We start from the raw sequence: 23700 nt of genomic DNA on the forward strand, positions 1-23700 counted from the left end.
CTAGCTTACGTAACGGTAAGTTTCAATTCTATTAAGGACACGGAGGCGAGGATTATCCACCTGTTACTTCTCCATGGTCAGTACCCACCCGTATGACTGTAAGTAAAGCGTTTTACAAAGTGTTCTACTTCGCAGCTATGTTATGCCAGTTTCATGATGTTCCTCTGTTGCATGCGGTCGGTTGCTGGTAGCACCCCGTTTACGCTGTTGTTTTTCTGCTAGGAAACGATGGCGCCAAACAGGATCAGTGAGATGAAGGCGTAACCTACGCGAAGAAAGAGGAGGAAGTTCAAGGAAGGACTGGCTTTCTACCTGGTAGCGGACATAGTGGAAGGACTACGTTTGGAGTACCAGGACTGACCTCATGGGACTTGTAGTTCTTGGGACTTAGAAAGCTTATGTTATATGCTCTTTGTTCCTTTGAGCATTGTGTTGAAAATTTTTTTCCTGAGCTGCTGTGTTTTTTATCAAGGAATAAAGCGAAGGAAGATATAAGCATAATCCTCACCTCCGTGTCCTTAATAGGATTGAAACTTACCGTTACGTAAACTAGGCAAATTTCGATTCACCCATAAAAGCCTATGCTTTTTACAACAGGTAGATCAGGCATACTGGCTTTGTCATAACGTTTTATAGTAAACAGACTAAACCTATTAATCTCTCAAACCATTTCACAGTGAACCGATAACAGCTAAAGGTTTTACCATTAATTGACAACCATCATGCAGTTATAAAATAACAAATGTGTAGAAACATACAGTTTGAAAACAAATATACAACTTCTCTCTATAGGACCTAACAAGAACCATCATAGTAAGAACACCCAGCGTTTGTCAGAGTGAGTGGTCAACACCAAAACCGCTGGCTACTACTATGGTAATCTGTGAGATCTATGGCCTATAACACAATGTGATAACCCACTGTTCGTGGCTTACTGGATTAAGCCGATGCTTTTCACAATACATAAGCTAGGTCTACTGCCTTTGCCATAACTTTATCATATTTACATCAGACATCAATTTACCCAGTGCATCAATCAAAAAAATAGCTGGTCAACATAACCAACTCGCTCCATTAGGGTCACGGAATGGGATGCTCTTAGGGTGGTGCAGCACAGAAAATATATGGGCAAGATCTAGTGGGTGCAACAGCAGCTTCAAAAAGATCTCAAAGGGGAAGAAGAAACATTATCAACACTCCAGGCGCTACTACCCAGACTCATATGTGAACTTAGTAGGTTGGTGGAGGCAGGATAGTTAGGGAAAAGTTGGAGGTCCTCGACAGGTGCATGAGATAAGACTATAGGCAACAATTGCACATGGAGGGCGAGACCAGGTAAAATACTTGCTCGGCTCCTATGCAAGGAGCGCCCCTGACCAATATCTTGTCTGTCACTGGTCTGGATGTTTCACAAGTCAACATGCAGGTGGCTAGCAATGATACTACAAGTCAAAACTTCCACACCCTCTACACTACAACCTTTAAAAGCCACATCTACATATATAGAGGACTTTCAGAGGGCTTTCACAATACCTGCGTTGACAAGGGACCAAACGAGGAGATCGGAGTGGCATTACAAAAAATGCACACGGCCAAGACTCTGGGTTTCAACGGTTTCCCGCCAGAGTTCTTATCGTAACTCAAAATGGCCTCCTGGATAAACTCCTCAAGGTTTTCAAAAAGGCCTACAATCATCATAGACTTTCAGATGTCATGCGGGAGGCCCTGGTTCTGCTGCTGAAACCGGATAGGGAGCCAGTGGAATTGAGGGCTTATAGAGCCCCTTTGATGATACATATGGATGTGAAACTGCTGGCTAAACCATTATAGAACAGGCTCCTTCCAGTGATTACCACCCTGTTGCACTCGGATCAGTGACGATTTATACCAGGCTGGAGTATAGAAATAAAATTGAGTAGCTCCACCTCGTCATGGGCGTGGTGGCAGAGACCAACCTAGAGGCAGCCTCGGTGGCTTTGGACTTAGAAGACTATTCCAGTATGTCAAAAGACTTTTCTATGTGTACAGTGCTGAACGCCATGGGGTTTGGTCCCGGATTCCAGGATTGGATCTAATTACTATACACAGCTCCCGTGGCCAGAGTCAAGAGGGGGGCATATAATTCAGAACAGTGGCCTATAGCCTGAGGTACTTGGCTGGGCTGACTGCTTTCCAAACGGATTGGAACCTAACAAGCACCGTACCATTCCCACTGGCAGCATATGCTCGGATACATCCAGAAAAGCTCGGATGAATGCCAGCATACAAACAACATTTGTAGGGTACCTACAGGTCTGGAGAAGTCTATTCCATTTTGGAATAGGCTTCCAATACCAGTAATGGTGAAAGTGTAATTGGCAAACTTGATGCCTCTACACTCTCCAGAATTCTATTAACAAAATACCTCGGGCAACATTCAAAGAACTGGATAGACTACTAATTTCCCTGGTATGGGTGAGCAAAAAGAGCAGTGTACAGTTGGCGCACATCAAATGGGATAAGACAAAGGGAGGTCTAGGACTACCAGATATGGAGCTACAATATATAGCCGCACAACTCCGTCTTGCAGCCTAGTGGTGAGAGGAGGGGGATAACTGGGAGAAAACTAGTGCTGAGCAGTTTGAGTGATACTGATAAGTTACACCATTATTTAATACAAGGCCAGAATAAAACCATGAAACTACCAGCAATAGTTCAATGAGTAACCACAGCATGGGGTACGGCAGTTGCCAAAGTGATGCAGAGACCACCGTTTTCTAAAGCACTGACTTTGGAGTGGATGAAACCATACACATAGCCTGGGAGATGTCAACCGGGCAGTGGCAAGAGGTCCTCTCTCTGACAGATGTATGCCCAGAAGACTCCTTTACCACATTTAAGGAAAAATTAGGGACCTTTGGGGTAGGACAAGGCCAATTTCTACAACTTGCTAAATTGAGTAACACTGCAAGAGAAATCTGGACAGCATTTCCCAACAAACCAAGGGTGTAACAGGGAGTAACCAACACCAAAAGCCTTGCCTTCTACAGTAATCTGTGAGAATCCACATAAAGTCATTCCCTGCAGGCTTTCAAACAGAGTGATAACGGACCAACAAAGTTATTGGCTGTCTAAAACATGAGGAAAATATCTTCGGCTGCCATTAAAGGACTCGGGGGACCAAATCCCAGAGCCCTGTAATGGCTCCACCAAATTTAAAAAAAAAAATATTTAAAAAAAAACATGGAGTATGGACTCTCTAGCCTTTATGGGCGAAGGGGAATTTTTATTAACATACTTTCGGAGTCATCATGGTCCCGCAGGAGCCAGCATGGCGCCCTTGCGCTGGGCAGATCACTGTGCTTCTGAAGGAGTCCCACAAGGAAGAATGTTGAGGGGGTTGTGGGGGAGGTCCTTGGCTGTTGGCCTCTCAAAGGGGCTTGACCGCCTGAGCAGAGTTTGGAGCAAGGGGGAACGGTTTTTGGAGTCAAAGACTAACAAAATATCTCCCCATTGTGACGCTCACTTTTAATTGTATAGGTCTATTTCAAAGCTGAACTTTACATGAGAGGAATGAGTAAACCATGCCTAGAATGAGGATATGTCCCTCTGAGTCACAGAAGAGGCCCTGGGCTTTCTTATTTTCAAGCATAGGCCTAGGCCTGTTCTGTTAGATTTGTAAAGCGCACTTTCACCTGCAAAGGTATTCTGGTGCTGAGCAGGAGTGTGCCTAGACCTGCCTATAGAAGGTTGGTTAAAAGCTGTGTCTTCAGCTTCTTGCTGAATGGAAAAAGGGAGGAGGATGCTCTAATGTGGAGAGGGAGGCCATTCCACACTTTAGTTGTGATGTAAGAGAACGCCCCTCCTCATGATCTGGTTCCGTGTATGCGTGGGATGTGTAAGAGAAGGAGTCCTACGGGGCGGAGGTGGATGGAGATACGACTGTTAAAGTAGGTGGGGACCATGTTGTGAAGTGCCTCGAAAGTCTGTGTGAGGAATCCCGCATAATGAAGGTCTCCTTAGAGTGGAGTCTACTGCAAAATGAGTGTGAAGGAGCGAATAAGGTTTTCCTCATGGAACTAATGCATTATGCCTTATATCAAAGTTATTTTGAATGGCAAAACAGCTATTATGTCCCATGCAATGGAACATCCATGGGGTTTGCTGGGGCTCCGTCCTATGCAAACACCTATATGGCCAAATTCGAACACAACCATATTTTGCAGAACCCTAAATGGACTGAAGAACTAGTGATATTTAAGCGATACATAGATGATATATTTATCCTTTGGAAAGGTGATCATTAAACATTGGAGGACAACATATCACAATTGAATTCCTGCAACGAGCATATCAAATTCACATACCATATTGCTAAAAACCAAATATCTTTCTTGGATGTCATGATTACTATAGAAAACAGCATCATAAAAACCAATGTGTTCACAAAACCTACGGACAGAAACAATTGCTTACATTATCAGAGCTTTCATCAAGAATCTTTAAAACGCCATTTACCATTTTCACAGTTTATCAGATTAAAAGGCATCGCATCCAATCCTGAAGAGGCGGATAAAACCATTGAGTTGTTTGGCAAGACGTACATCCAAAGAGGTTATCCCAAAGAAGTAGTGGAAGAATCAATTAAACGTGTGCACACCAAGAGTAGAGAATCTCTGTTGGTTGGATCAAACATGGTTAAAAAGAAATCCACCATTTGCATCTTGAAATATTCGACGCAAGCCAAAAAAATCAGAGAAATCTTGACAAAGCACTGGAGTTTAATCAGAAATGAACCGGATTTACAACATCTATTTGATGAAAAGATCACATTTGCTTTCAAACGAGGTAAAAATATCAAAGAGTTGTTATCAAAAGCTAAAGATCAGGATAAATCTCCAAAATGTAAGGGCTTGCAAAAGTGTAATAATAGCACACACTGTAACAACGTTATGGTGGGCAATAAATCCGCACATCCGACAAATGGTTCTAAAATCGCACTAAAACATTCAAGTACATGCGATTCGAAGAATGTTATTTAGACGATTAAATGCCCGTGTGGCAAGACATATGTTGGTCTCACCGAAAGGAAATTGAAAATTCGCATTACTGAACATAAAAGCAATATTCGCCTAAAGAATCTCAAATCTACCGTCGCGTCACATTGGATTGAAGCCAAGCACCAAATTTCTCAATTACGTTTTAGCAGTGAAACTACGGACAGACATGGACCCACAAAAACAACTGTTACGTGCTGAATACTTTTGGATTAAAAAATTACATTCTTTACAACCAGTTGGAATGAATGATCGTATTGATATGTCATGTTTTTTATAGCCTTTATTTGTAATATTTTGTCATAATCACCTTAAATATTCAGCGCTATGCTCACAAATGTTTCTTGTTAGAATTCACAACAGCTTTAGAAATTCTCTTCTTCCTGTGGGGAGAGGCAAGATGGCGATCTAATACGGATCGCAGTGCTCGCGCTCCAGGTTCCCTATCGGTCATGCAGCAGTAAGAGCTCCTGGACGTATGCTCACTAAGGAGATTGTGGATATCATGACCAAGGCACAGGAGTGACTAGGACGGACTAGGACTATGCGATCTAACCTGGTTAATAGTGCCTAAGTCTTAAAACATCGAGACATCTAACTGATTGCCGCCACAACCGGTTACCTTGATCTGTTATACTGGATGGATTACAACCCTTCCTCGTGTCCAGTTTGGGTATTCTATTCCTATATCGGACGGGCTGTAATCAGACATTTCTTTGGAAGTCCTGCAACTCTGATAAGCTATCCTGAGAGTAGCACTCACCGCACTGAAGCTGACAATCGGATGCTGAATCCTGACTCAGAGACTCCTGGTGCAAGATCGGCATTAGGAGGGATGGCTCCCAAGATCGCAGTTCCACCCGCTACGTCAGCTACATCGGCGGCTGCTCGAGTAAGGGCCGCGAGACACGCTCAGCGTGAGGCAGCAGAACGCCGGGGGGCAGAGAGACAGATGGCCACACAGGAGAAAGCGGATCTACTCGCACGGACACCCAAGACGACAGGCGCAGCAGCAGTGCTCGGCTCAGCCGGGTCGAAGGCAGTGACCCGGAAGAAGGACGCTCGTAAGGACGCCGCGGGGCCCTCGGTGATTGAGCTGATGCGAAGAGGCTCGGTTACTCTTCCGGGCCAGGGGAAGCAGAGCCAGGCAACACACCCAGACAGCATTCGCAGCCGCGCTCCGAGCTCCTCTGACAGCGCAAACAGCCCGGGCTCGAATATCGCGCTGAGAGAAAGCATGAATATAGAGAGCACGGAGGCCATCGGGAGCAATGAGACCACCGAGCGCTCTCATGAAGATGATATAGACGGCACAGATTGCACTGACGGCGCAGATCAAATCCAAGCCCCCGCAAGTTCTGAGGTGAACACTGCTGCAATACTTGCCGCACACAGCAATATTGTAGCAATTTATGAGAATGTGGCACTTTCAGCGGCTGAGCCCTCATTGGATGCAGGCATTTATGTAGGCAAAGGTACTGTAAGCAACCCTGTCAATCAGCCATTGTTGCAAGGTAACCCGGGCACATCTGCACAGGACAGCATTATAAACACTAGTCCCAGCTTAGGCAATGACCAAATGATGATTAATTCAATGGCAGGCACTGCTATACACGCTACTGGTGAACCAGCCAAAGCCGGTATTACCAACAAAGACTCTGACAGAGACCACGAAAAAGAAGCCATGGATTTTTCTGATGAGGCCGACCTGGAAGGCGAATGGGGTGATACTTCATTTCTAACAGATGAGTCAGATAGCCCATCTGATACGGAGGCTCTTACCCGTACCGTCAAATCAAAGCCAAAAGCAGGTAGTAAGCGGGGGAATAAATCCCATGGGGCAGGTCTAGATTGGGACCACACACACACAGAACAACTTACTCCAGCAGCAGCTCCAACCCCTTCGACCACTCCTGCACCTGAGTATATAGATGCAGTCCTGCAGGCAATAGCAGCTCATCGCGAAGAGACCTCTCAAGATGGGCGCCGGGCACAAGCTGCACTCCGTAGGGTCCAAGGGGTAGTCCGAAAGCTAGTGAAAACGTGTGGCTCATTCGCAGATCGACTGACGGAAGTCGAGTCCAGAACCCTTGTAAACGAGACTGAAGCGGTTGCCCTTAGAGAGCGAGTTGAGTCAAACAAAGCCCAATTAGGTGACAGATGGAAATTGGAAGATTTCGAAAATCGCCAGCGCAGAAACAACTTGTGCATTTTAGGCGTCCCCGAGAAATCTGTGGGGGAAGATACACGCGCCTTCGTGATTAACCTACTCCGCGACTCTCTCCCTGAGCTCTCTATGTGGGACTGGGACACTGAGATGCAGCGAGCCCGTCGCATGCCGCTCACATTAAGGGCCCCCGCCAAACCTGGCGCATACCCAAGAGCTATCCTAGTCTACTTTGGGAACTTTCTACTGAGACAGTTGGCATTCGAGAAAGCTAGGCCCGAAGCTAAGCGCACCTCCAAAGACATTACATACTTCGCACGCCCTGACTTTTGCCATACTACCGTAGAGCGAAGGTGGAGGTTGCGCCAACTCATAAAACCCTTTCAGGACAAAAAAGCATTTGTATACCTAAACAACCCCGCACGCCTTAAGGTCATATATGGGGGGCAGACAAAGTTCTTTGTCTCCGAGATCATTGCACAGGAATACCTAGACAGCCTAAAATAATGTTAAAATAGCTGTATCAATATAGACAAGCTCAAATATTGGTTGCTGATGTGATGTTTTAACTTCAACACAACGTCTGAGTCTGACGGACTATATGAACTATATGAACTGCATAGCCACCCTCCACTACTGAGTAAAAAATAGGAATGTATAGATAATGCTCATATGTGGGTAGAGTGTGTGGGATAAAGATAAAAGGAAGGGGGGAAGGGGAGAAGGGGAGAAAAGAAAAAGGGGGGAAAAGGGAAGAAGGAAAAGGAGAAAAAAATAATGTTTCCCAAAAGTGGGGGCGGTAAGCCTTGAAAAAAAAAAAAAGGGGAATAAGTATAAAAAAAAAAAAATCAACCGCACAGTGTGAGCAGAATGTGAGTCATAATACACGGAGAAAAACTAGATTCGCTGCCCATTTATTGGGACTGGTTGCATTTTTTTATTTTTTTAATCTTTTTTTTTCTCACAGTTGGGCTCTTTACATCCTTTTTTTTTTTTTTTGATCTTTTCTCTTTTTTTTTAGCATGCCGATAGGGACCTACGAGCGCGCAGCACCTTCATCACTTTTTTAGACTCTTTTGCCTTATTTTTGGAGTAAGGGGGGGTGGGATTGGCTGGGCGGGGAAGGGGGAGGCTGGGTGGGAAGGGGAGCAAAACTTCGAAAATGCAGACAACCCCATACCAAATAAATAAAAATATATTTCTCAACCACATAACTATTCTTCACAAAACAAACACAAGTAATGCAACAAATCAGGGATCAATTCATTTAGCTTCATGGGGAGGTTAACTATCTGGAGCTGGAATATAGCTGGGCTACATGATAGAGATAAACGGGGGCGGCTTTGCGAGGTAATCAAGCGCGACTCACCAGATATTGTATGTCTACAAGAGACCCATCTACTTTGGGCTAAGCGCAGCTTACTTAAGATTCCGGGATACAACGTTCTAGCAACTTCAACCCATACAACTAATACTCGGGGCGTAGCTATATTAGGTAAAAATCATGTAGGGAAGCCGTTACGCCTGGCCTCAGACCAGCATGGCAGGTGGGCAGTGGTAGAACTCGCTCTAGGCCTAACCATATGTACAGTATACGGCTCCAACTTGGATGATCCATCTGTGTTTGATATTTTAGAAATGGAATTAGCAGGATGGCCTGGTACGTTAATTTTTGCGGGGGATTTTAATATTACACTTGGTCCTGACTCTAACTACCTAACTAATCACAAATACCTGGGCCGTAAGCCTAAAGTATTCAAGGCAATTAGGTCTCTCATAGCTAGCCACAACCTAGTCGACATCTGGCCCCTTAAGCACCAAGATGACCCGGGATACACATTTTTCTCCCATCCTCATAATAAATACACAAGAATTGATTATATCTTCACCACCAGCGACATCTCAAGTCCTGCAACTATTATCAAACACCCCAAGTTGATATCTGATCATAATGCCTTGGCCCTCACTGTGAGTCTAATCTGCTCGACCCGTAAACCATATAATTGGACATTTGACAGAAGACTACTGGCTAATAATGACTATGTTAGTTTTATTAGACAGTGGACACAGGGGTATTTAGATATTAATCGCTATAGCGCCCCAAGAAACACCGTATGGGATAGCTACAAAGCTGCACTTAGGGGAGAAACCCTTAGCTATGTGGCCAGACTCAAGAAACAACAGGCATCTGAATATTCTAAGAAATTAGGAAAGCTAGCCAAATTGGAAGCTGCACATACAACATCAATTGCAGATAAAACCGATGGATCAGTTATACTTCGTCAGATCTTAATCCTCAAAACTGATCTAAACAAGGGACTAGCACAAAAATCTGCTGAAACCTTTAGAAGTCACCAAAGAAACCTTTACGAGAACGGGGAGAAAGTAGGCAGGCAAGTAGCTTTACGAACGAGACAAAAGGCCTCTCTTAATTCAATATCTTCTATTAAAATTAATGATATAGAATACACCCAAACAGAGGATATACTTGAAGTATTTCAAAGGTACTATCAGAATTTATATCAGAATGACATCACATACAGCAATGAAGATAATAAAAAAATCCTTAACGATTTTTTTAACCGGTACAGATTGTAGCTTAGACAATACCACCAAAAATGATTTGGATAAAGAAATAACACTGGCTGAACTCGAACTTGCACTTTCAGAATTAGCCTCGGGGAAAACGGCAGGCCCCGACAAGATCCCGTTGGAGTTATATCAGATTTTAGGCAAAACTATATTGCCACTGCTCTTAGATTTCTTTCTTGGGATACAGTGGAGTGGTAATACCCCCGGATCTTGGAAAGATACGAACATTATAATTTTCGCTAAAAAGGGAAAACCTGCCGACTCCACCTCATCATACCGCCCAATCTCACTGATAAATTCAGACTCTAAGCTATATGCAAAAATTTTAGCAAATCGGTTAAGGAGAGTTGTTGCACACCTGGTCAGCCTGTGGCAGCATGGTTTTATCCCTGGGAAGGGCACTACCGACCACACTCGTAGAGCAATCTCATTGTTTGATATTACAGCAGCCACGGGCGGCCGGCTGTCAATGATTCTTCTTGACGCCGAGAAGGCATTCGACCGGGTGTCATGGGAATTTATGTGGGCTATATTAGAACACTATAATTTCGGCCATAGCTTTATTAAATCAGTCAAAGCCATGTATACCGATCCGAAAGCAAAGCTACAAATTATGGGGTACGAATCGGGTAGCATCAATATCTCAAGAGGCACGCGGCAGGGTTGCCCGTGCTCCCCGATTCTATTTGCCCTCTATATCAATCCTTTGATACTGAGTATTCTAGCTAGTCCTGGAATCCAACCAGCAGTGACAGGAATTTATGAAACGAAAGTGCTAGCGTACGCTGACGACATCGCCATTTTAACACCAGACCCTGATGTAGCTATGTCCGAGATAGAGGCAATAACTCATCAATTTGGGTCCCACTCTGGCTACTCTCTAAACAAAACCAAAACTGTTATACTTTGCACAGAAAACACACAATGTACTGATCCCAGACGGACATTAAAGGCGACATACTTAGGGGTTTTCATATCTGCAGAAATTCAAGATATTATTAAAATCAATTATGAACCCCTTATCAATTCAATTAAAAAAGATCTAACAAGAGTAAATAGCCTCCATCTCTCTATTATCGGGAGGGGAAACTTTATTAAAATGACTATCTTTCCCAAGATACTGTATCTATTTCGAGCAATCCCCCTATTAGTCGAAGACAACTATATTAAAATCCTTGATTCCCAGATTTCCAAATTCATCTGGCAATACGGCAAGATTAGAAGATCCCTTAAATTCCTATCTCTACCGTTCGACAGAGGGGGGCTTGCAATACCCCAACTATTGTTATATTTTTGGGCAGCCTATCTACAACAACTCGCTCCAATGGTAAACCCAATCCGTAACGATGAAGAGGGGGGCGTTCCATCAGTATATGAATTAGCCCTGGGTCCCAAAGCTAGAGGATTACTTTTAAGCCAACTCGAGCCGAGCTACTATAAAAAAGTTACGTTTAAAATTATCACTGGGGCTTGGAAAGTGTGGTCAAGAATCACAAAACATATGCAAATCCCGAAAGTTAGCCGATACACTCCACTCTGGCATTCGTCTATTCTTCCACAGCACATAAACGACAGGACCTCTGCTTACTGGGAGAGACAGGGAATCACCTCTCTTTATGACCTCCTAGGTAATGAGAAAAAGATTTGCTTTACTACTCTTCAAAATCAGTTTAATATACCCGGGAGGGACTATTTTAAATATTATCAAATAACATCAAGTATCAAACCTATGCTACCCACCTTAAGCTGGAACAGAATACCTTTAATAGAAAATATCCTAAGGCCCTCAACCAGAATTGGAACACTGTATATCACTCTTCTTGAAAAATCACCAGATGACATTGAACACACCGAATTGGCATGGGCACACAGACTCGATAACCCAGAAATAGACATTGACAAGATTTTGGCACTAGCTTCTCAAATACTACTCTCTTGCAGCTTGAAGGCACAACTATATAAAACAATATACAATCTTTACTATACACCGGAAAAAATGTTTACATGGGGGAAAAGAAACAACGATCACTGCCCTAGGTGTAATCAAGGCCCCGCAACACTCTTGCATATGTTTTATGATTGCGATAAGCTGACACTACTGAAGAAAATGATATGGGAATTTTGGGAGGAGGTCTTCGGGCGCAAACTGCCCGAGTCACCTACTATGTGTATGCTCGGATATGATAGCATGCTAAATTTGAACCACAACGAGGAAGCTATTCTTTTCATCGGAGCTGCAGTATATCGTATTATACTTGCCGCACGATGGAAGGAGAACGATCCTCCGAACTTCCAAATGTGGCTAGCCCGATTCCTGGGCGTATTTAATCACGAGACAGCAATCTATGCCACCAGGGGGGTGAAGGCAAAATTAAGAGGGAAAGGATTTGGTCCCCTATCATAGCTTGGAGTGTTTCAGCTACATCAAATTGAATATCTTAGTATTGTGATTTTATACTGCAAATATAATGAATTATGACCCGCTATCATAGCTTGGTGTTTTTCAGCTATATCAAATTGAATACCTTAGTATTGTGAAGATATACTGCAAGTATAATGAATTATGAATGTTTTAATAGTGTCTGTATATAATTTTCACCTCTTATACCATTTATTTTGTGAAAGATAAATATCTATTTGTAAAGGAGTTGTCTAAATAAATAAAAAATAAATAAATTTAAAAAAAAGAATTCACAACATGAATACAGAGTGGCGCATTATTCCGTAGTAATAGTGTGGCAACGCATAAGCACACCTGCAATGTTTGCTTTATACAAAACAGTTGCTTTTTTTTTTAATCATTGCACTCTTGCTAACATAGTTCATTTTTTTTATTATTTCCTAATTATCTAGATGCGCGCGTCATCTTTTCTTAGCATATTAGAGAGTATTATGGGCCATGTCGTTTTTTTCATAATGCACACGTGGTAACAAGACCGTGATACCTTTAAGAACAGGGCACTTGGGTAAAGGCATTGACTTCGTCATCGGGAGAAGACACTCGAGCAAGGGTCAGCTAACAGGCGTGCTGCCAAGCGCGTTGGTTTACCTTTCATGTAAGTGACTTTTGGTTTAATCGTTTGAGCATATTTTGCTATTTCTTTAAGAATCCCCCAAGCAACGTGCGCGGAACTTTGTAACTTTGCTTAGGACAGTCAGGTTAAGACAATCGTTAAGCATATGCAACAATGTAGCCTCGCGTGTTTGACTCGGCAATCCATACACAGCTGTCTGAGATATGCAAGATCTGCGTAACCTGAGGGATAGCTCAGCTGTCTGAGGTCTGTAAGATCTGTGTAATACGAGGGATAGCGCAGCTGTCGGAGGTCTGTAAGATCTGTGTAACCTGAGGGATAGCTCAGCTGTCTGAGGTCTGTAAGATCGGTGTAACCTGAGGAATAGCTCAGCTGTGAGGTCCGTAAAATCTGTGTAACCTGAGGAATTGCTCTCCTGTGTAAGTTAGGTGAATGCTGTGAGATAGTTCTGCTGTCTGGGGCCTGTAAGATCTGCGTAACACAAGGGATAGCGCAGCTGTCTGAGGTATGCAAGATCTGTGTAACCTGAGGGATAGCGCAGCTGTCTGAGGTATGCAAGATCTGTGTAACACGAGGGATAGCGCAGCGGTCTGAGGTTTGTAAGATCTGTGTAACCTGAGGGATAGCTCAGCTGTCTGAGGTCTGTAAGATCTGTGTAACCTGAGGGTTAGCTCAGCTGTCTGAGGTCTGTAAGATCTGTGTAACCTGAGGGATAGCTCAGCTGTCTGAGGTCTGTAAGATCGGTGTAACCTGAGGAATAGCTCAGCTGTGAGGTCTGTAAAATCTGTGTAACCTGAGGAATAGCTCTGCTGTGTACGTTATGTGAAAGCTGTGCGATAGCTCTGCTGTCTGGGGTCTGTAAGCTCTGTGTAACCTGAGGAATAGCTCAGCTGTTTGAGGTCTGTAAGATCTGTGTAACCTGAGGGATAGCTCAGCTGTGTAAGGTCTGTGCAAGCTGTGTGATAATGCTGCTGTCCGTAAGATCTGCAGACCCTGGAGGTCAGCCCTGCTTGCTGGGATCAGAGCCAGTGCTTTCGAGTTCAGTGACCTTGGGCTGAGCGCTGCATGTGGAAATAGTGAGCACTGTGTTTAATAGTGAATGGTGTAAGGAGCAGCGCCGCCCTGCACCAAGAGCACACTGCTCGCTGCAAAAACTCACAGAAATAAAGGATTACACGCAAGTCTTAGTTTCCAGGGGCTCCATGCTCCCCGCCTGGGACTTTCACTAGTAAACCTGCTGCATTCTGGGACTTGCAGTCTTCTCTGTCCGACGTACTAGTTCCACTAAAGTGTCAGACGTGAGACTAAAAGTTGGATATGAAAGGAAAGCCCACAACCAACAAGCATTAGCGAAGCCAACAGTTCTCGAATTTGCGGTTTTCGATCCTTAAATGGCCAGGACAACGTGTGGCGTAATGGGAGGCAGTTGAGCCTGTTCTTAAGAGAGGTGGTGCCGGCTTGGTCAGGAAATGCTGAGGTCCCAGCTGCTGCCCATGATTTACAAGCTAGGGAATAGGAGGAGGAGGCGTCAACCTATTGACAATACACCTGGAATAGCATGCCTTGCTGCATGTGACGGGCCGGTCCAGATAAAGCTGCTAAAGAAGGACCTGTTCGAGATAGATAGGTTGTTCTCAGAGGCCTAATATTGACTAGTTGGACAAAGTGCCTGTCAAGCAGGATTTGAAGGGTCAAGAGGAAGACCGGGTCGGGGGACAGAGCCAGCCTGGAGTTTAAGGAGAAGAGGACGAGCTTTTGCTGAGTAAAGGGTAATGGGACAGAATCTATTCTGATACTGTTTACTCCAGAACAGAACTGTTCAGGCAATGCAGGGTACATCTTTCCTTCACGTGCTCTGAAACCTACTTGGTGGCATTTGAGATCTAATAGTGGGGTGGCAGTTTTGAGGGGGGAGGGGATAACTCCATACGTTAAAAAGGTGGGAATCAAAAGAGATGGAGGTTTAGATTAAGCTGACCGATTTTACATCTGGACGTTTAAGTGAGAATTGGAGAGAAACGTAGACAACGCTGTATGCACAGAGTTGGCAGGCTGTTTGGAATCAAGGTTTGATGGACAGAACAAATACAATATTGTGCGAATGGCCAGACCAAGACAGACCTCTATATTTAGATGTTCTACTGACGCGATATAAATTTGAAAAGAAGGGGTTTACAAACCCTATGTAAAGGGACATCTGTACACTGTGGGAGTGGAAGCGGCAAATGACGTTCAGACACCTATATATTCAAAGTATTACTTTTTATTACTGAGCTCTCAAAGATAGGAGCTCTTCGACATTCAATTGACTATTTGTACCCTGAACTGCGATTCTGAATCCTTCCAGTCACAGAAAGATTAAGCTGCAGTCTGACCTGGTGGTGCAGTGAACTAGTGCCGTTTAACGCCCACGTTTAGCTGCCTCATCCAATCGAGGGGAACAGCCTGCTTCATGTCACCTGGAGGAAACGAACAGCGCACTTGAAACTTAACCCCTTCGATGCTCATGACGAGCTCAGCTCGTCATGAGGTATACCTCTCGTGTGCTCATGACGAGCTGAGCTCGTCATGACCACACCCATTTCCATTATGGCCCAGCACAGCAGAAGATCAACTCAAGCAGCCAAGGTGTTAAACCCACTGTGAGGGCCACCGGGTTATATTGTTAACTTAAAAAGTGATATATGCAGCCGTTCCCAGGCTGAGAGGGGCCAGCTGTGTGCAGCTGTGCGCAGGCGGGGGGCTGCGGGGGAGTCCGGAATGGAGGGAGGTGAAAGCGAGGGCTGCAGGCAAGCTCGGGAGGCGGGGAGGGAACGTACGAGTCAAGAAGCCGCAAAGGGGAAGGTAGATTATATCAAATAAGAGTGACAGGCAAGTTAACGGTGCAGAGAGAGATCGCAAAGGGCAAATGGGGAACTGGAGGGACATGGGAGAAAAAGAAGTGCGAACAACATAAAAATAAGTATTGGCAATGCCCCGAGATCACTGCCGCAGCCCGATCTAAGATAATGCCCCAAAGCAAAGCAAGCTTCTACGAGCCGGCTCTCACTGCCAATGTCCGAGAGCTGACTCACTCACACTCTTGCCCCCACCCCAGGCGATCACACACTGCCGCTCCCTGGACTTTGGTCCGGGCATTGTGCTCTCCTCCATTCCTTCTGGCAGGCAGCAGTTGAAAGGGGGAGGAGGTCAGGTGACTCAGGTTGCTTGGTGACGCCTTGCTCTTCCTGGAACTCACCGCAGCTCCTCTCCGGGACGAGCCCCTTGTTGCCGAGCAACCTGCATACGGGCACCAATCCCAGCGCGGCAAATTCCCTGATGTCAGCGGTGCAGCACACAGGGTTCCCGAGGCTCCTGAGCTGGCGACAGTGACCCCAAGGGCGATTGGAGTATCGATTTAGCTTGGGACCGCGGCGCTGTTCTCGGAGAAAGTTTAAATGGCGTGCCCAAGCTGATAACACAGTCACAAGCAGAGATGTGGGGGAGGGGGCGGGACAGAAGGTTCGGATAGCGAGAGGGTTGGCATGGGGACAAAGTAGTGCTCAGAAAACATGCAGTAAAGGGGCCAATAGCCGTGGAAGGAGACATGGCCTTCATAAGGCGGAACTAGCAGCGCTTAAACCAACCAGAAGGCAGCATTTAGGCAACATTTAGAAAGGACAAAGCCACAAGCCAATGAAAAGTGGGCAGGGGAGTGGGCGGGGCTTCCCTCACCTATAGTGTATACTGCATGCTTCGAGAAGCGAGCAGTGCATGTGCTGCACCGCTAGGCGATACCTAAAAAGGGGGATTAGAGGGTCTCCCCACAAAAATAAAGAAAAAGAAAAATAGTACCAAACCTGTAAACAACAAATGTAATTTATTCCCAAATATATATATTATATATATATATATATATATATATATATATATACACACACACATATTGTTTAAAACGTATTAAGAATTAATGTGTAATTTATTAACAGTAGGTGGCAGTGCAAGACTGTGAGATGATTTTTCAGTAACAGTAAGAATGGTAAAAGTATGGGTGGTGAAGGTGTTTCAACTGTGAGTGAATGTAAAGGCGCGATAGTGATGTGAATAAAATCTGCGATGTTAAACCGTGCGTGGTGAACGAAGGTATGGTAATGTCATACAGCTGGTGTGTTTGCAAATGATGTTGGCCAAAGGAATCATACATGCTCAAAGCCCTCTGCAGATAAGTTTGCAGGGTTTTCTAAGGTGCCAGGTCTGCGTCCATGTTAGGCCAGCATGAAACCAGGGGAAAATACAAGTCAGCATACCAGTTTACATGTTGGGGAACTCAGAGCAGGAGTACATGCATATTTATCATGCAGGAGAAAGTGGAAGATGTCTGGAAGAAGTTTTAGAAGAGCAGCAGTATGCCTCCTCAGTTAAAAAGAAAAAGAGCAACAGTATATGGGACTTAGGATGAAAGAAAATTATTTTTATGGATTTCTTTTTTTAAATAAACACCTAAAGTAAAATATTCATATTTATTAGCTAGTACAAAATATATAAAGTTATGTACAGAATTTAATTTTGTTATTTTTTCAACTAAATTTAATTTTAAATTAAAAACGAATAAAATATTTTATAATAAAATAATGATAATTTTCTTTTTATATATTATTTTAAATTTTAGATACTTTAATATAATCTTTAAGAACTCAAAATAAGTTTTTATTTTAACATTATTTCCTATGTGGTGTTATTTTAAGTCCCATCTCTATTATTTTCTATGGGACGGTGTTGCAGAACCAGTGGCTTGTCTTGTGTGGTGCTGGATATACATAGGCCTGAAGCTAATGTTTTGGGCCTTTCGTAGCTCTAATTACTTTAAGAGTGCGCTTTTTGTGTAGGAATGGGTTTACTCTTTTGTGGGTGCATAACCCTCCTTAAACGCATCCCTAACCGTCTCGTAACACCTTAACCCCTCTTTATTTCTCCATAAACTCCTCACATTTAGTAGAACGTATTCTTCTTATTCCAGCTACTCCCCTGCCCCTTCCACATTTACTAATAAAAAGTAGTCATACATGTGTGGAGAGTTCTGCACATACAAGATAGGAGAGACTGATGCGCAGACCTCTGCATGCAGGTCTGAGAATAGCATTTTGCGGAACTACAAATTGCTGTTTGTTAACGATCCCCGTTCTGCATGGTGACTGTCCCAGATACTTGCAGGCATGTAGATTAAAGGTGTTATTAATAGTGCACTCTGTTGAAACTTACTGGATTGGGGACATCATATGCCACACCCTTGCCAAAAACCGGTGTTGTCAACTTGGAGTAAACATCCTCTGCATTCAGATCTTCATTCTTACTGTTAAAGAGCAGAGTGGCTGCATCGCTGCCTAGAAGATAGGTAAAGGTCTTTCCCACCATGGTGAAACTAAAAACAGGTCCGTACTGAAAAACACACAAAAACAGAAAAGCTCAGCAATGTCAAAATGCTATCTTCTTTACAGAGCATGGGCAAAGGTGTTGCTTTACATCAGAAATGTGTGTATGTGCACAATACACTTATTGGCCAGCAGATACTCTTCCTTATATCTATAATCTTTAGAAGTAGACCCCAGATCACAACGGGGAAGGAGATGGTGAGAGATTTCTGTAGAGTATGACAAGATACCCATACTGAATAACTAGTATCAGTTAGATAACTGTTCTTTCTAAATGTTTGACTATGAGAACACCTAAATTGCACAACTAATGTCACAGGCAGATCATTTGTTATGGTTATGGGTATGTTACTTTTTACTTGCATTAATCAGATGGAAACACAGGATGCACATGCAAATACCATGACATTTAAAATAAAAGTCCTTTTTAAGAAAGGGCTTAAAGCAAGCATTTCAAAAACATTTTTGACCAAAAAAAACTGTAGCTGGACATTTTTGACACTTAAAGTAGTTTTGATTTGGGTGCAAAGCTGCTTTGTAGTCGTTTTGAAAAGAATGGCCCTGGTTTAAGTAATATGATTAGAACAATGTTACAGAACAAAGAGGGCCATCCCGTGGAAGGATTCCAAGCATGGTGGAGGGTGTGACCCAAGAAATGCTAAATTTGTATAGTAACAAAAACTGGATTTAAAAGCAATTAAAAATAAACAAAATTAAAAATGATTTGTTGAATTTAATTTATAGCTAAGAATGTGCGAGGAAATTGATTGTTAAAATGACAGATAGCAAGAGCTGCTCCAGACACTATTTGAATCCCATAAACTGTGCCAATTTTACAATATTCTTGAAATTGTAAATCGATCAAGTTGCATGGATGAAGATTCAAAATGGCATTTGAAAGCTCATGTAGAAGTTTTAACGCCACTCAAGAATATAGAATAATTAGTGATCCGCACCAATAAGTATAGCTTGTCTTGTGTGGGTCTTGCTTGCAACTACATATCTTCTGGCCCGCATTAGTTACTTCCTCACCCTAATCATGGTTTTGGCGTCCGAGTTCTCAGCTCAACGGCTGCGTTCCCTTACCCCTGATGCCTCTTTTTTTATGTTTATTTTTTTATTCCTGCTCATTACTGCCCTCGAGTCTTACAGCATGTTTGTTATGGTGTGGCACACAGGCAGGATTCACAAAGCTAATTCCATGCTTAGTCCTAATTCACAAGCGCAAATAGCCTTTTTTAGGTGTGAAAAACACTTTTGTATTTGACAGAACTTTGTTTTAAACTCAAAAGCATTTACTCACATAGGTGTTTCTAAGTGAGTAAATTTCCTCCAGAAAGTGCGGTGTGGGTTTTCCAAAATGGGCATGTCCTGACAATTTGTCAACATGAACCAAATTACGCTTTTGTGGGTATTTACATTTCCAACATTTCTAACCAATGAAATGTTTGGTGATATACGCATGTCAATGGCAATATGAAAAATGTTTGTAAGTATCCATAAACGGACAATTTTGAGTGACTGCAATGCATTTCATAGGCCCACCTTTCAACTTGAAAGACCCCCTTGGTCGTCCATAACCTAAAATTAGCATTAGTGAATAATTTGCTCATAATGGTGACCTTTCCACTGCCTTAAGTGTACTCTACTCCTGATTCTCCCAATCAGGATGTGGAATGTCCAGTTTTTCACACCTGTCACCCCTAAGTGCAAAATATATTTTGCGTGGGCCCTTATCTTTAACATTCGGTTATATTTGATCTGTGACTGGGTCCCTCTCCATCCCCTTACCTCAGGTAGGTTGATAATGCCAATGCTTTTGGATGTCATTTTCAAATCAATCCTTCATTCACGAAGTTCGTTAGTTACACTATTTATCCAATTATAAATTGATATGCACCAACACTATAATCATATGTAAAAGAGTGCTTTTTTCCTTTTTTCAGGACAACCATAATTTGAATAGATCAAAGCTGTTAAATGATATTGCCTCAAGACAAAAATAACTAAGTTTGAGGATGTCTACCTACTCACACATTCACAAGGAGGCATTGCCAAAGAAGAGCAGCTGCTCTCTTTTGTAAAATATTGATGCCTGGGGTTTAAAAGAACCGAAAAATCTATACCCAGTTCTTCGCTACCAAGAATCACCAACAACAGGCGTTCTAGAAAGTTGCTTTGTTTGATGACGACTGCTGGGGTTTTGAGATATATTTTAACATCATTCACGGGATGAACCCCTTTAAAGCCATTGTATAACTTCTTCTCCTATTCCCCTCTTCACTATAGAAAACAGCCAAGATATTGAGTAATATACAATGATGGGAAGAGATCAAATACAATTAAAGTGAGGTTATCATCAATGGCACTCAGCAGCTTGCTATGCCCCTGGTCCCTGTACCCCCACTGTAAAGAGCCAAAGTCCCATCTGGCTACGTAGTGGAGATGGTGTCATGTAGTTACTTTTTCCACACGTTTGTTCGTAAACAGTGTATCGTTTGACATTCCTTACTGTTTGGCATCTATTTCGGAGCAACCATATCTACATAAGGACAGCAAATTAGTAATTCGAATGGGTAAATAACTCATCTCACCTTTTCATAAGCATTTTCAAGAAATTCGATAGGGCTCTTTCCAAAAGCAACTGCATGCCCCAGAAAAGGAACCGGAGAGGAAATGAAAGGCGGGTAATTCTGTAAAGAAACAAGATGAAAGGGTCAGAATGTGCGGGAAAATAGCAGCAGGGTTCCTTTTAAAACCAATAGCCAAGGCTGGCTCCATTACCATTACATTTGTGCCTTTTCATCTCCCTTTTCGTTTTATAAAACACCTTCTTTGAGTGTATACTATAAGAACAATGACTAAAATGCTATCGCGCTAAAAGCGAAAATCTACTTGTTAGTCCCCCCTTAGTACGGCCTGGTCTTCATTTGTAACCTCCCATGGCTACTGGCCCCTTTACTCTGTTGTTACACGGGACCTGTTATTTAGTCTGTAAGCACTATTTACTTTATTGAGTTTCTCTTACTGCAGGCCTGACATGAGTTGCTTCAGCTGAAACCGCTTGTGTTTTTTTAAGCAGCACATCCGCCCCATAACACGGGTGCCTGCTTTCAATCACTTTAACCCGGCATTATCTCGTGTCTGTTTAAAAAACCCCTCCACCCTCCACCCCCACCCTCCCCCAAGTAAAATGGATTTGGAAATGATTAGCAAATTAAGTCATGTGAATTCCAGGTAGCACATAATCGTGGACTAATGGGCTGAAGGTGACAACAGCACATCTGTGTTACATGTCATCTGCACGAAAGCAACCCGATGTTTTTTTTAAAAAGCCTGTTTTATTAACACCAACATCACCAATACCACCACCAACACCACTACCACCAACACCACCACCAATACCACCACCACCAATACCACCGCCAATACCACCACCAACACCAATACCATCACCAACACCAATACCACCAGCTCCAATACCAATACCTCAAAGACTCTCGCTCAATAGTAATAGCAGGAGCACTGTACGAGGCCGGAGCTGCAGCCGAGACCATCCCTCCCTCCTTCCATGCCTGCCATAAAGCATAGCCCGCACTGCACCAGGAGATGAAGCCAGGGCCCTACTACAGCTGGATCGTTTTTTATTAGCCCAAAGATAGCAATGACATTAGACCCACCCCTCTGCTCTTCCCCCTGAGCCGCAACAATGTCATCACAGAGCGAAAGGTGTTGGAGTGCTTTGTTAGTGTTTATAGCTCGAATCATATGTAACTCTCACTTCACACTTTGTGTCTGTGTAATTTACAACACTTGCATATCTTCTTAACTGCACTATTTATCACTATTTTGAAGATGTCGCAATCTGGTCTCTTCCTCTGATATTTACAATCTAACAAGCAGTCGAGAAGGCCCTTTATTGCAATGCAATAGGTCAATGCCTTTTATTTATGTTTTAAAACCCAAAACATAAATAAAAGGCACTGTCATTTACAATGCCAATAGCTCAAACTCGCGTGAATGGGAGACCTATTGCATTGCAAATGCTTGTTTTTAATGCAAAGAAACAGCTAATAAGTGGCCACAAGCGTGTGAACCACTGAGTATTACCACTAAAGGAACATTTTCTCCTATGGCTAGGAACAAAACACTTCACCCATCACCTCCTGAAGAACTTTGCACAGGCTTCATTCTTCTTTTGATATACCAGTGGACTGATGAGCTTACGGGCCCAGCTGGCACAACAGAAAGGAGATGCATGCATGACAGATGACTGGGTGGCAAGTCTCTTTGCTCAGATAGATTACATCTTGCCATAGATGTAGAACTGCACTCCATGACAGGACATCTCTGCAGGGCAGTGTCCAAGAGGGAGAGGCAGAAGACTGCTGTGGAGGTGACTTGCATGATACCTCAGTGAACAAGGTAAAGAGGAACCAAAGAAAAGACGTATAATGGAAAGGTTGCCTCCATTCAATAGCCACCCCATGACATCCTTTCTCAAAGGAGGGAGTAGAAGCGATGATTGCATCACTAGAGGCACAGCTCAAAAATAGGCATCATCTATCCTACACCCACAACAGCTAACAATGAGAGTAAGGGGGGAGTGGCTTGACTGGTGGCGATGGCGGTCGTGTAAAGCGTGAGCTCCAACCAGCCGTCTTTGATCCTGCTTCACTATCCTGGCCCTGAGCATCGGCAGTGGCCGTGGCCGTAAATGACTCCTGTGGTGTCCCAGACCTGGGGGTATAGTCCGGTGGTGGCAGCGGTGCGTGGCTGGGCTGGGGGCAGCAGGGAAGCCCCGGCGCGTGGTGTCGGCCTGTGTCACCCGGTGGGGCCTGAAGCCGGGACCTCAATTTTCGTGACGCCGGCCTTGGGCGCGATATTGGCGGACCTCTCGAGGGAGCGCGACGGACCCGGACCGGGTGTGAACTTTCCAGCTGCCCGGGGCCGGGCGCGCATGTAGCCCGAGTAGCGGTCAGGATATCCTGGCAGCCGGAGAGCTGGCGCGGGCGGGAAGGCGCCCATAGACAGCGGGGGCAGCCTTTCTACAAAGAAAGTCGCGGGAGCGGCCACCATTTCGCACCGCTGGCACATCCCTCAGTGGTCCTGGCGTGGAGGAGGAGGCCTGGACATTGCAGCTTGGTGATCCTTGACGGGGGACGGCGGTGGTGGTCTGGTGAGGCCTGAGGGGTTCCCGGTGCTGCGGTGAGTGGAGGAGGTGACAGGGAGCAGCGGGGCGCAGGGAAAAGGCCCCCCTCATCCTCCCCTTCCCTCCTGCATTGGGTCTCCTGGTCAGTGGCCCTTCCCCGTGATTGCTGCGTTTGGGGGCTAGATCGGGCCCTGGTGGGAAATTGGCTGACCTCTGGCGCCCGTGCAGTGGGTGTGTGCCGGTGGCTCGTCTGAGCTGTTGCCTGGGCTGGTCGTGCGGGCCCATCGGAGGGGGGACCAGGTACCCTGAT

General features: G+C 44.2%; 1 protein-coding gene across 1 annotated transcript in view; it reads right to left on the minus strand.

The window, feature by feature from the left end:
* The window catches only part of CYP51A1 (cytochrome P450 family 51 subfamily A member 1), a 136933-nt gene that overhangs the window by 72562 nt on the left and 40671 nt on the right, over nt 1-23700 (minus strand). Inside the window, exons 2-3 of the mRNA XM_078663640.1 lie at nt 20833-20931; nt 18069-18245 (exon numbers count right to left, since the gene is read on the minus strand). Of these exons, the coding sequence (XP_078519766.1) occupies nt 18069-18245; nt 20833-20931 (276 nt within the window). The remainder of the gene's footprint in view (nt 1-18068; nt 18246-20832; nt 20932-23700) is intronic.

Source organism: Lissotriton helveticus, chromosome 10 (genome assembly GCF_964261635.1).
Source record: "Lissotriton helveticus chromosome 10, aLisHel1.1, whole genome shotgun sequence".
Lineage (NCBI taxonomy): Eukaryota > Metazoa > Chordata > Amphibia > Caudata > Salamandridae > Lissotriton > Lissotriton helveticus.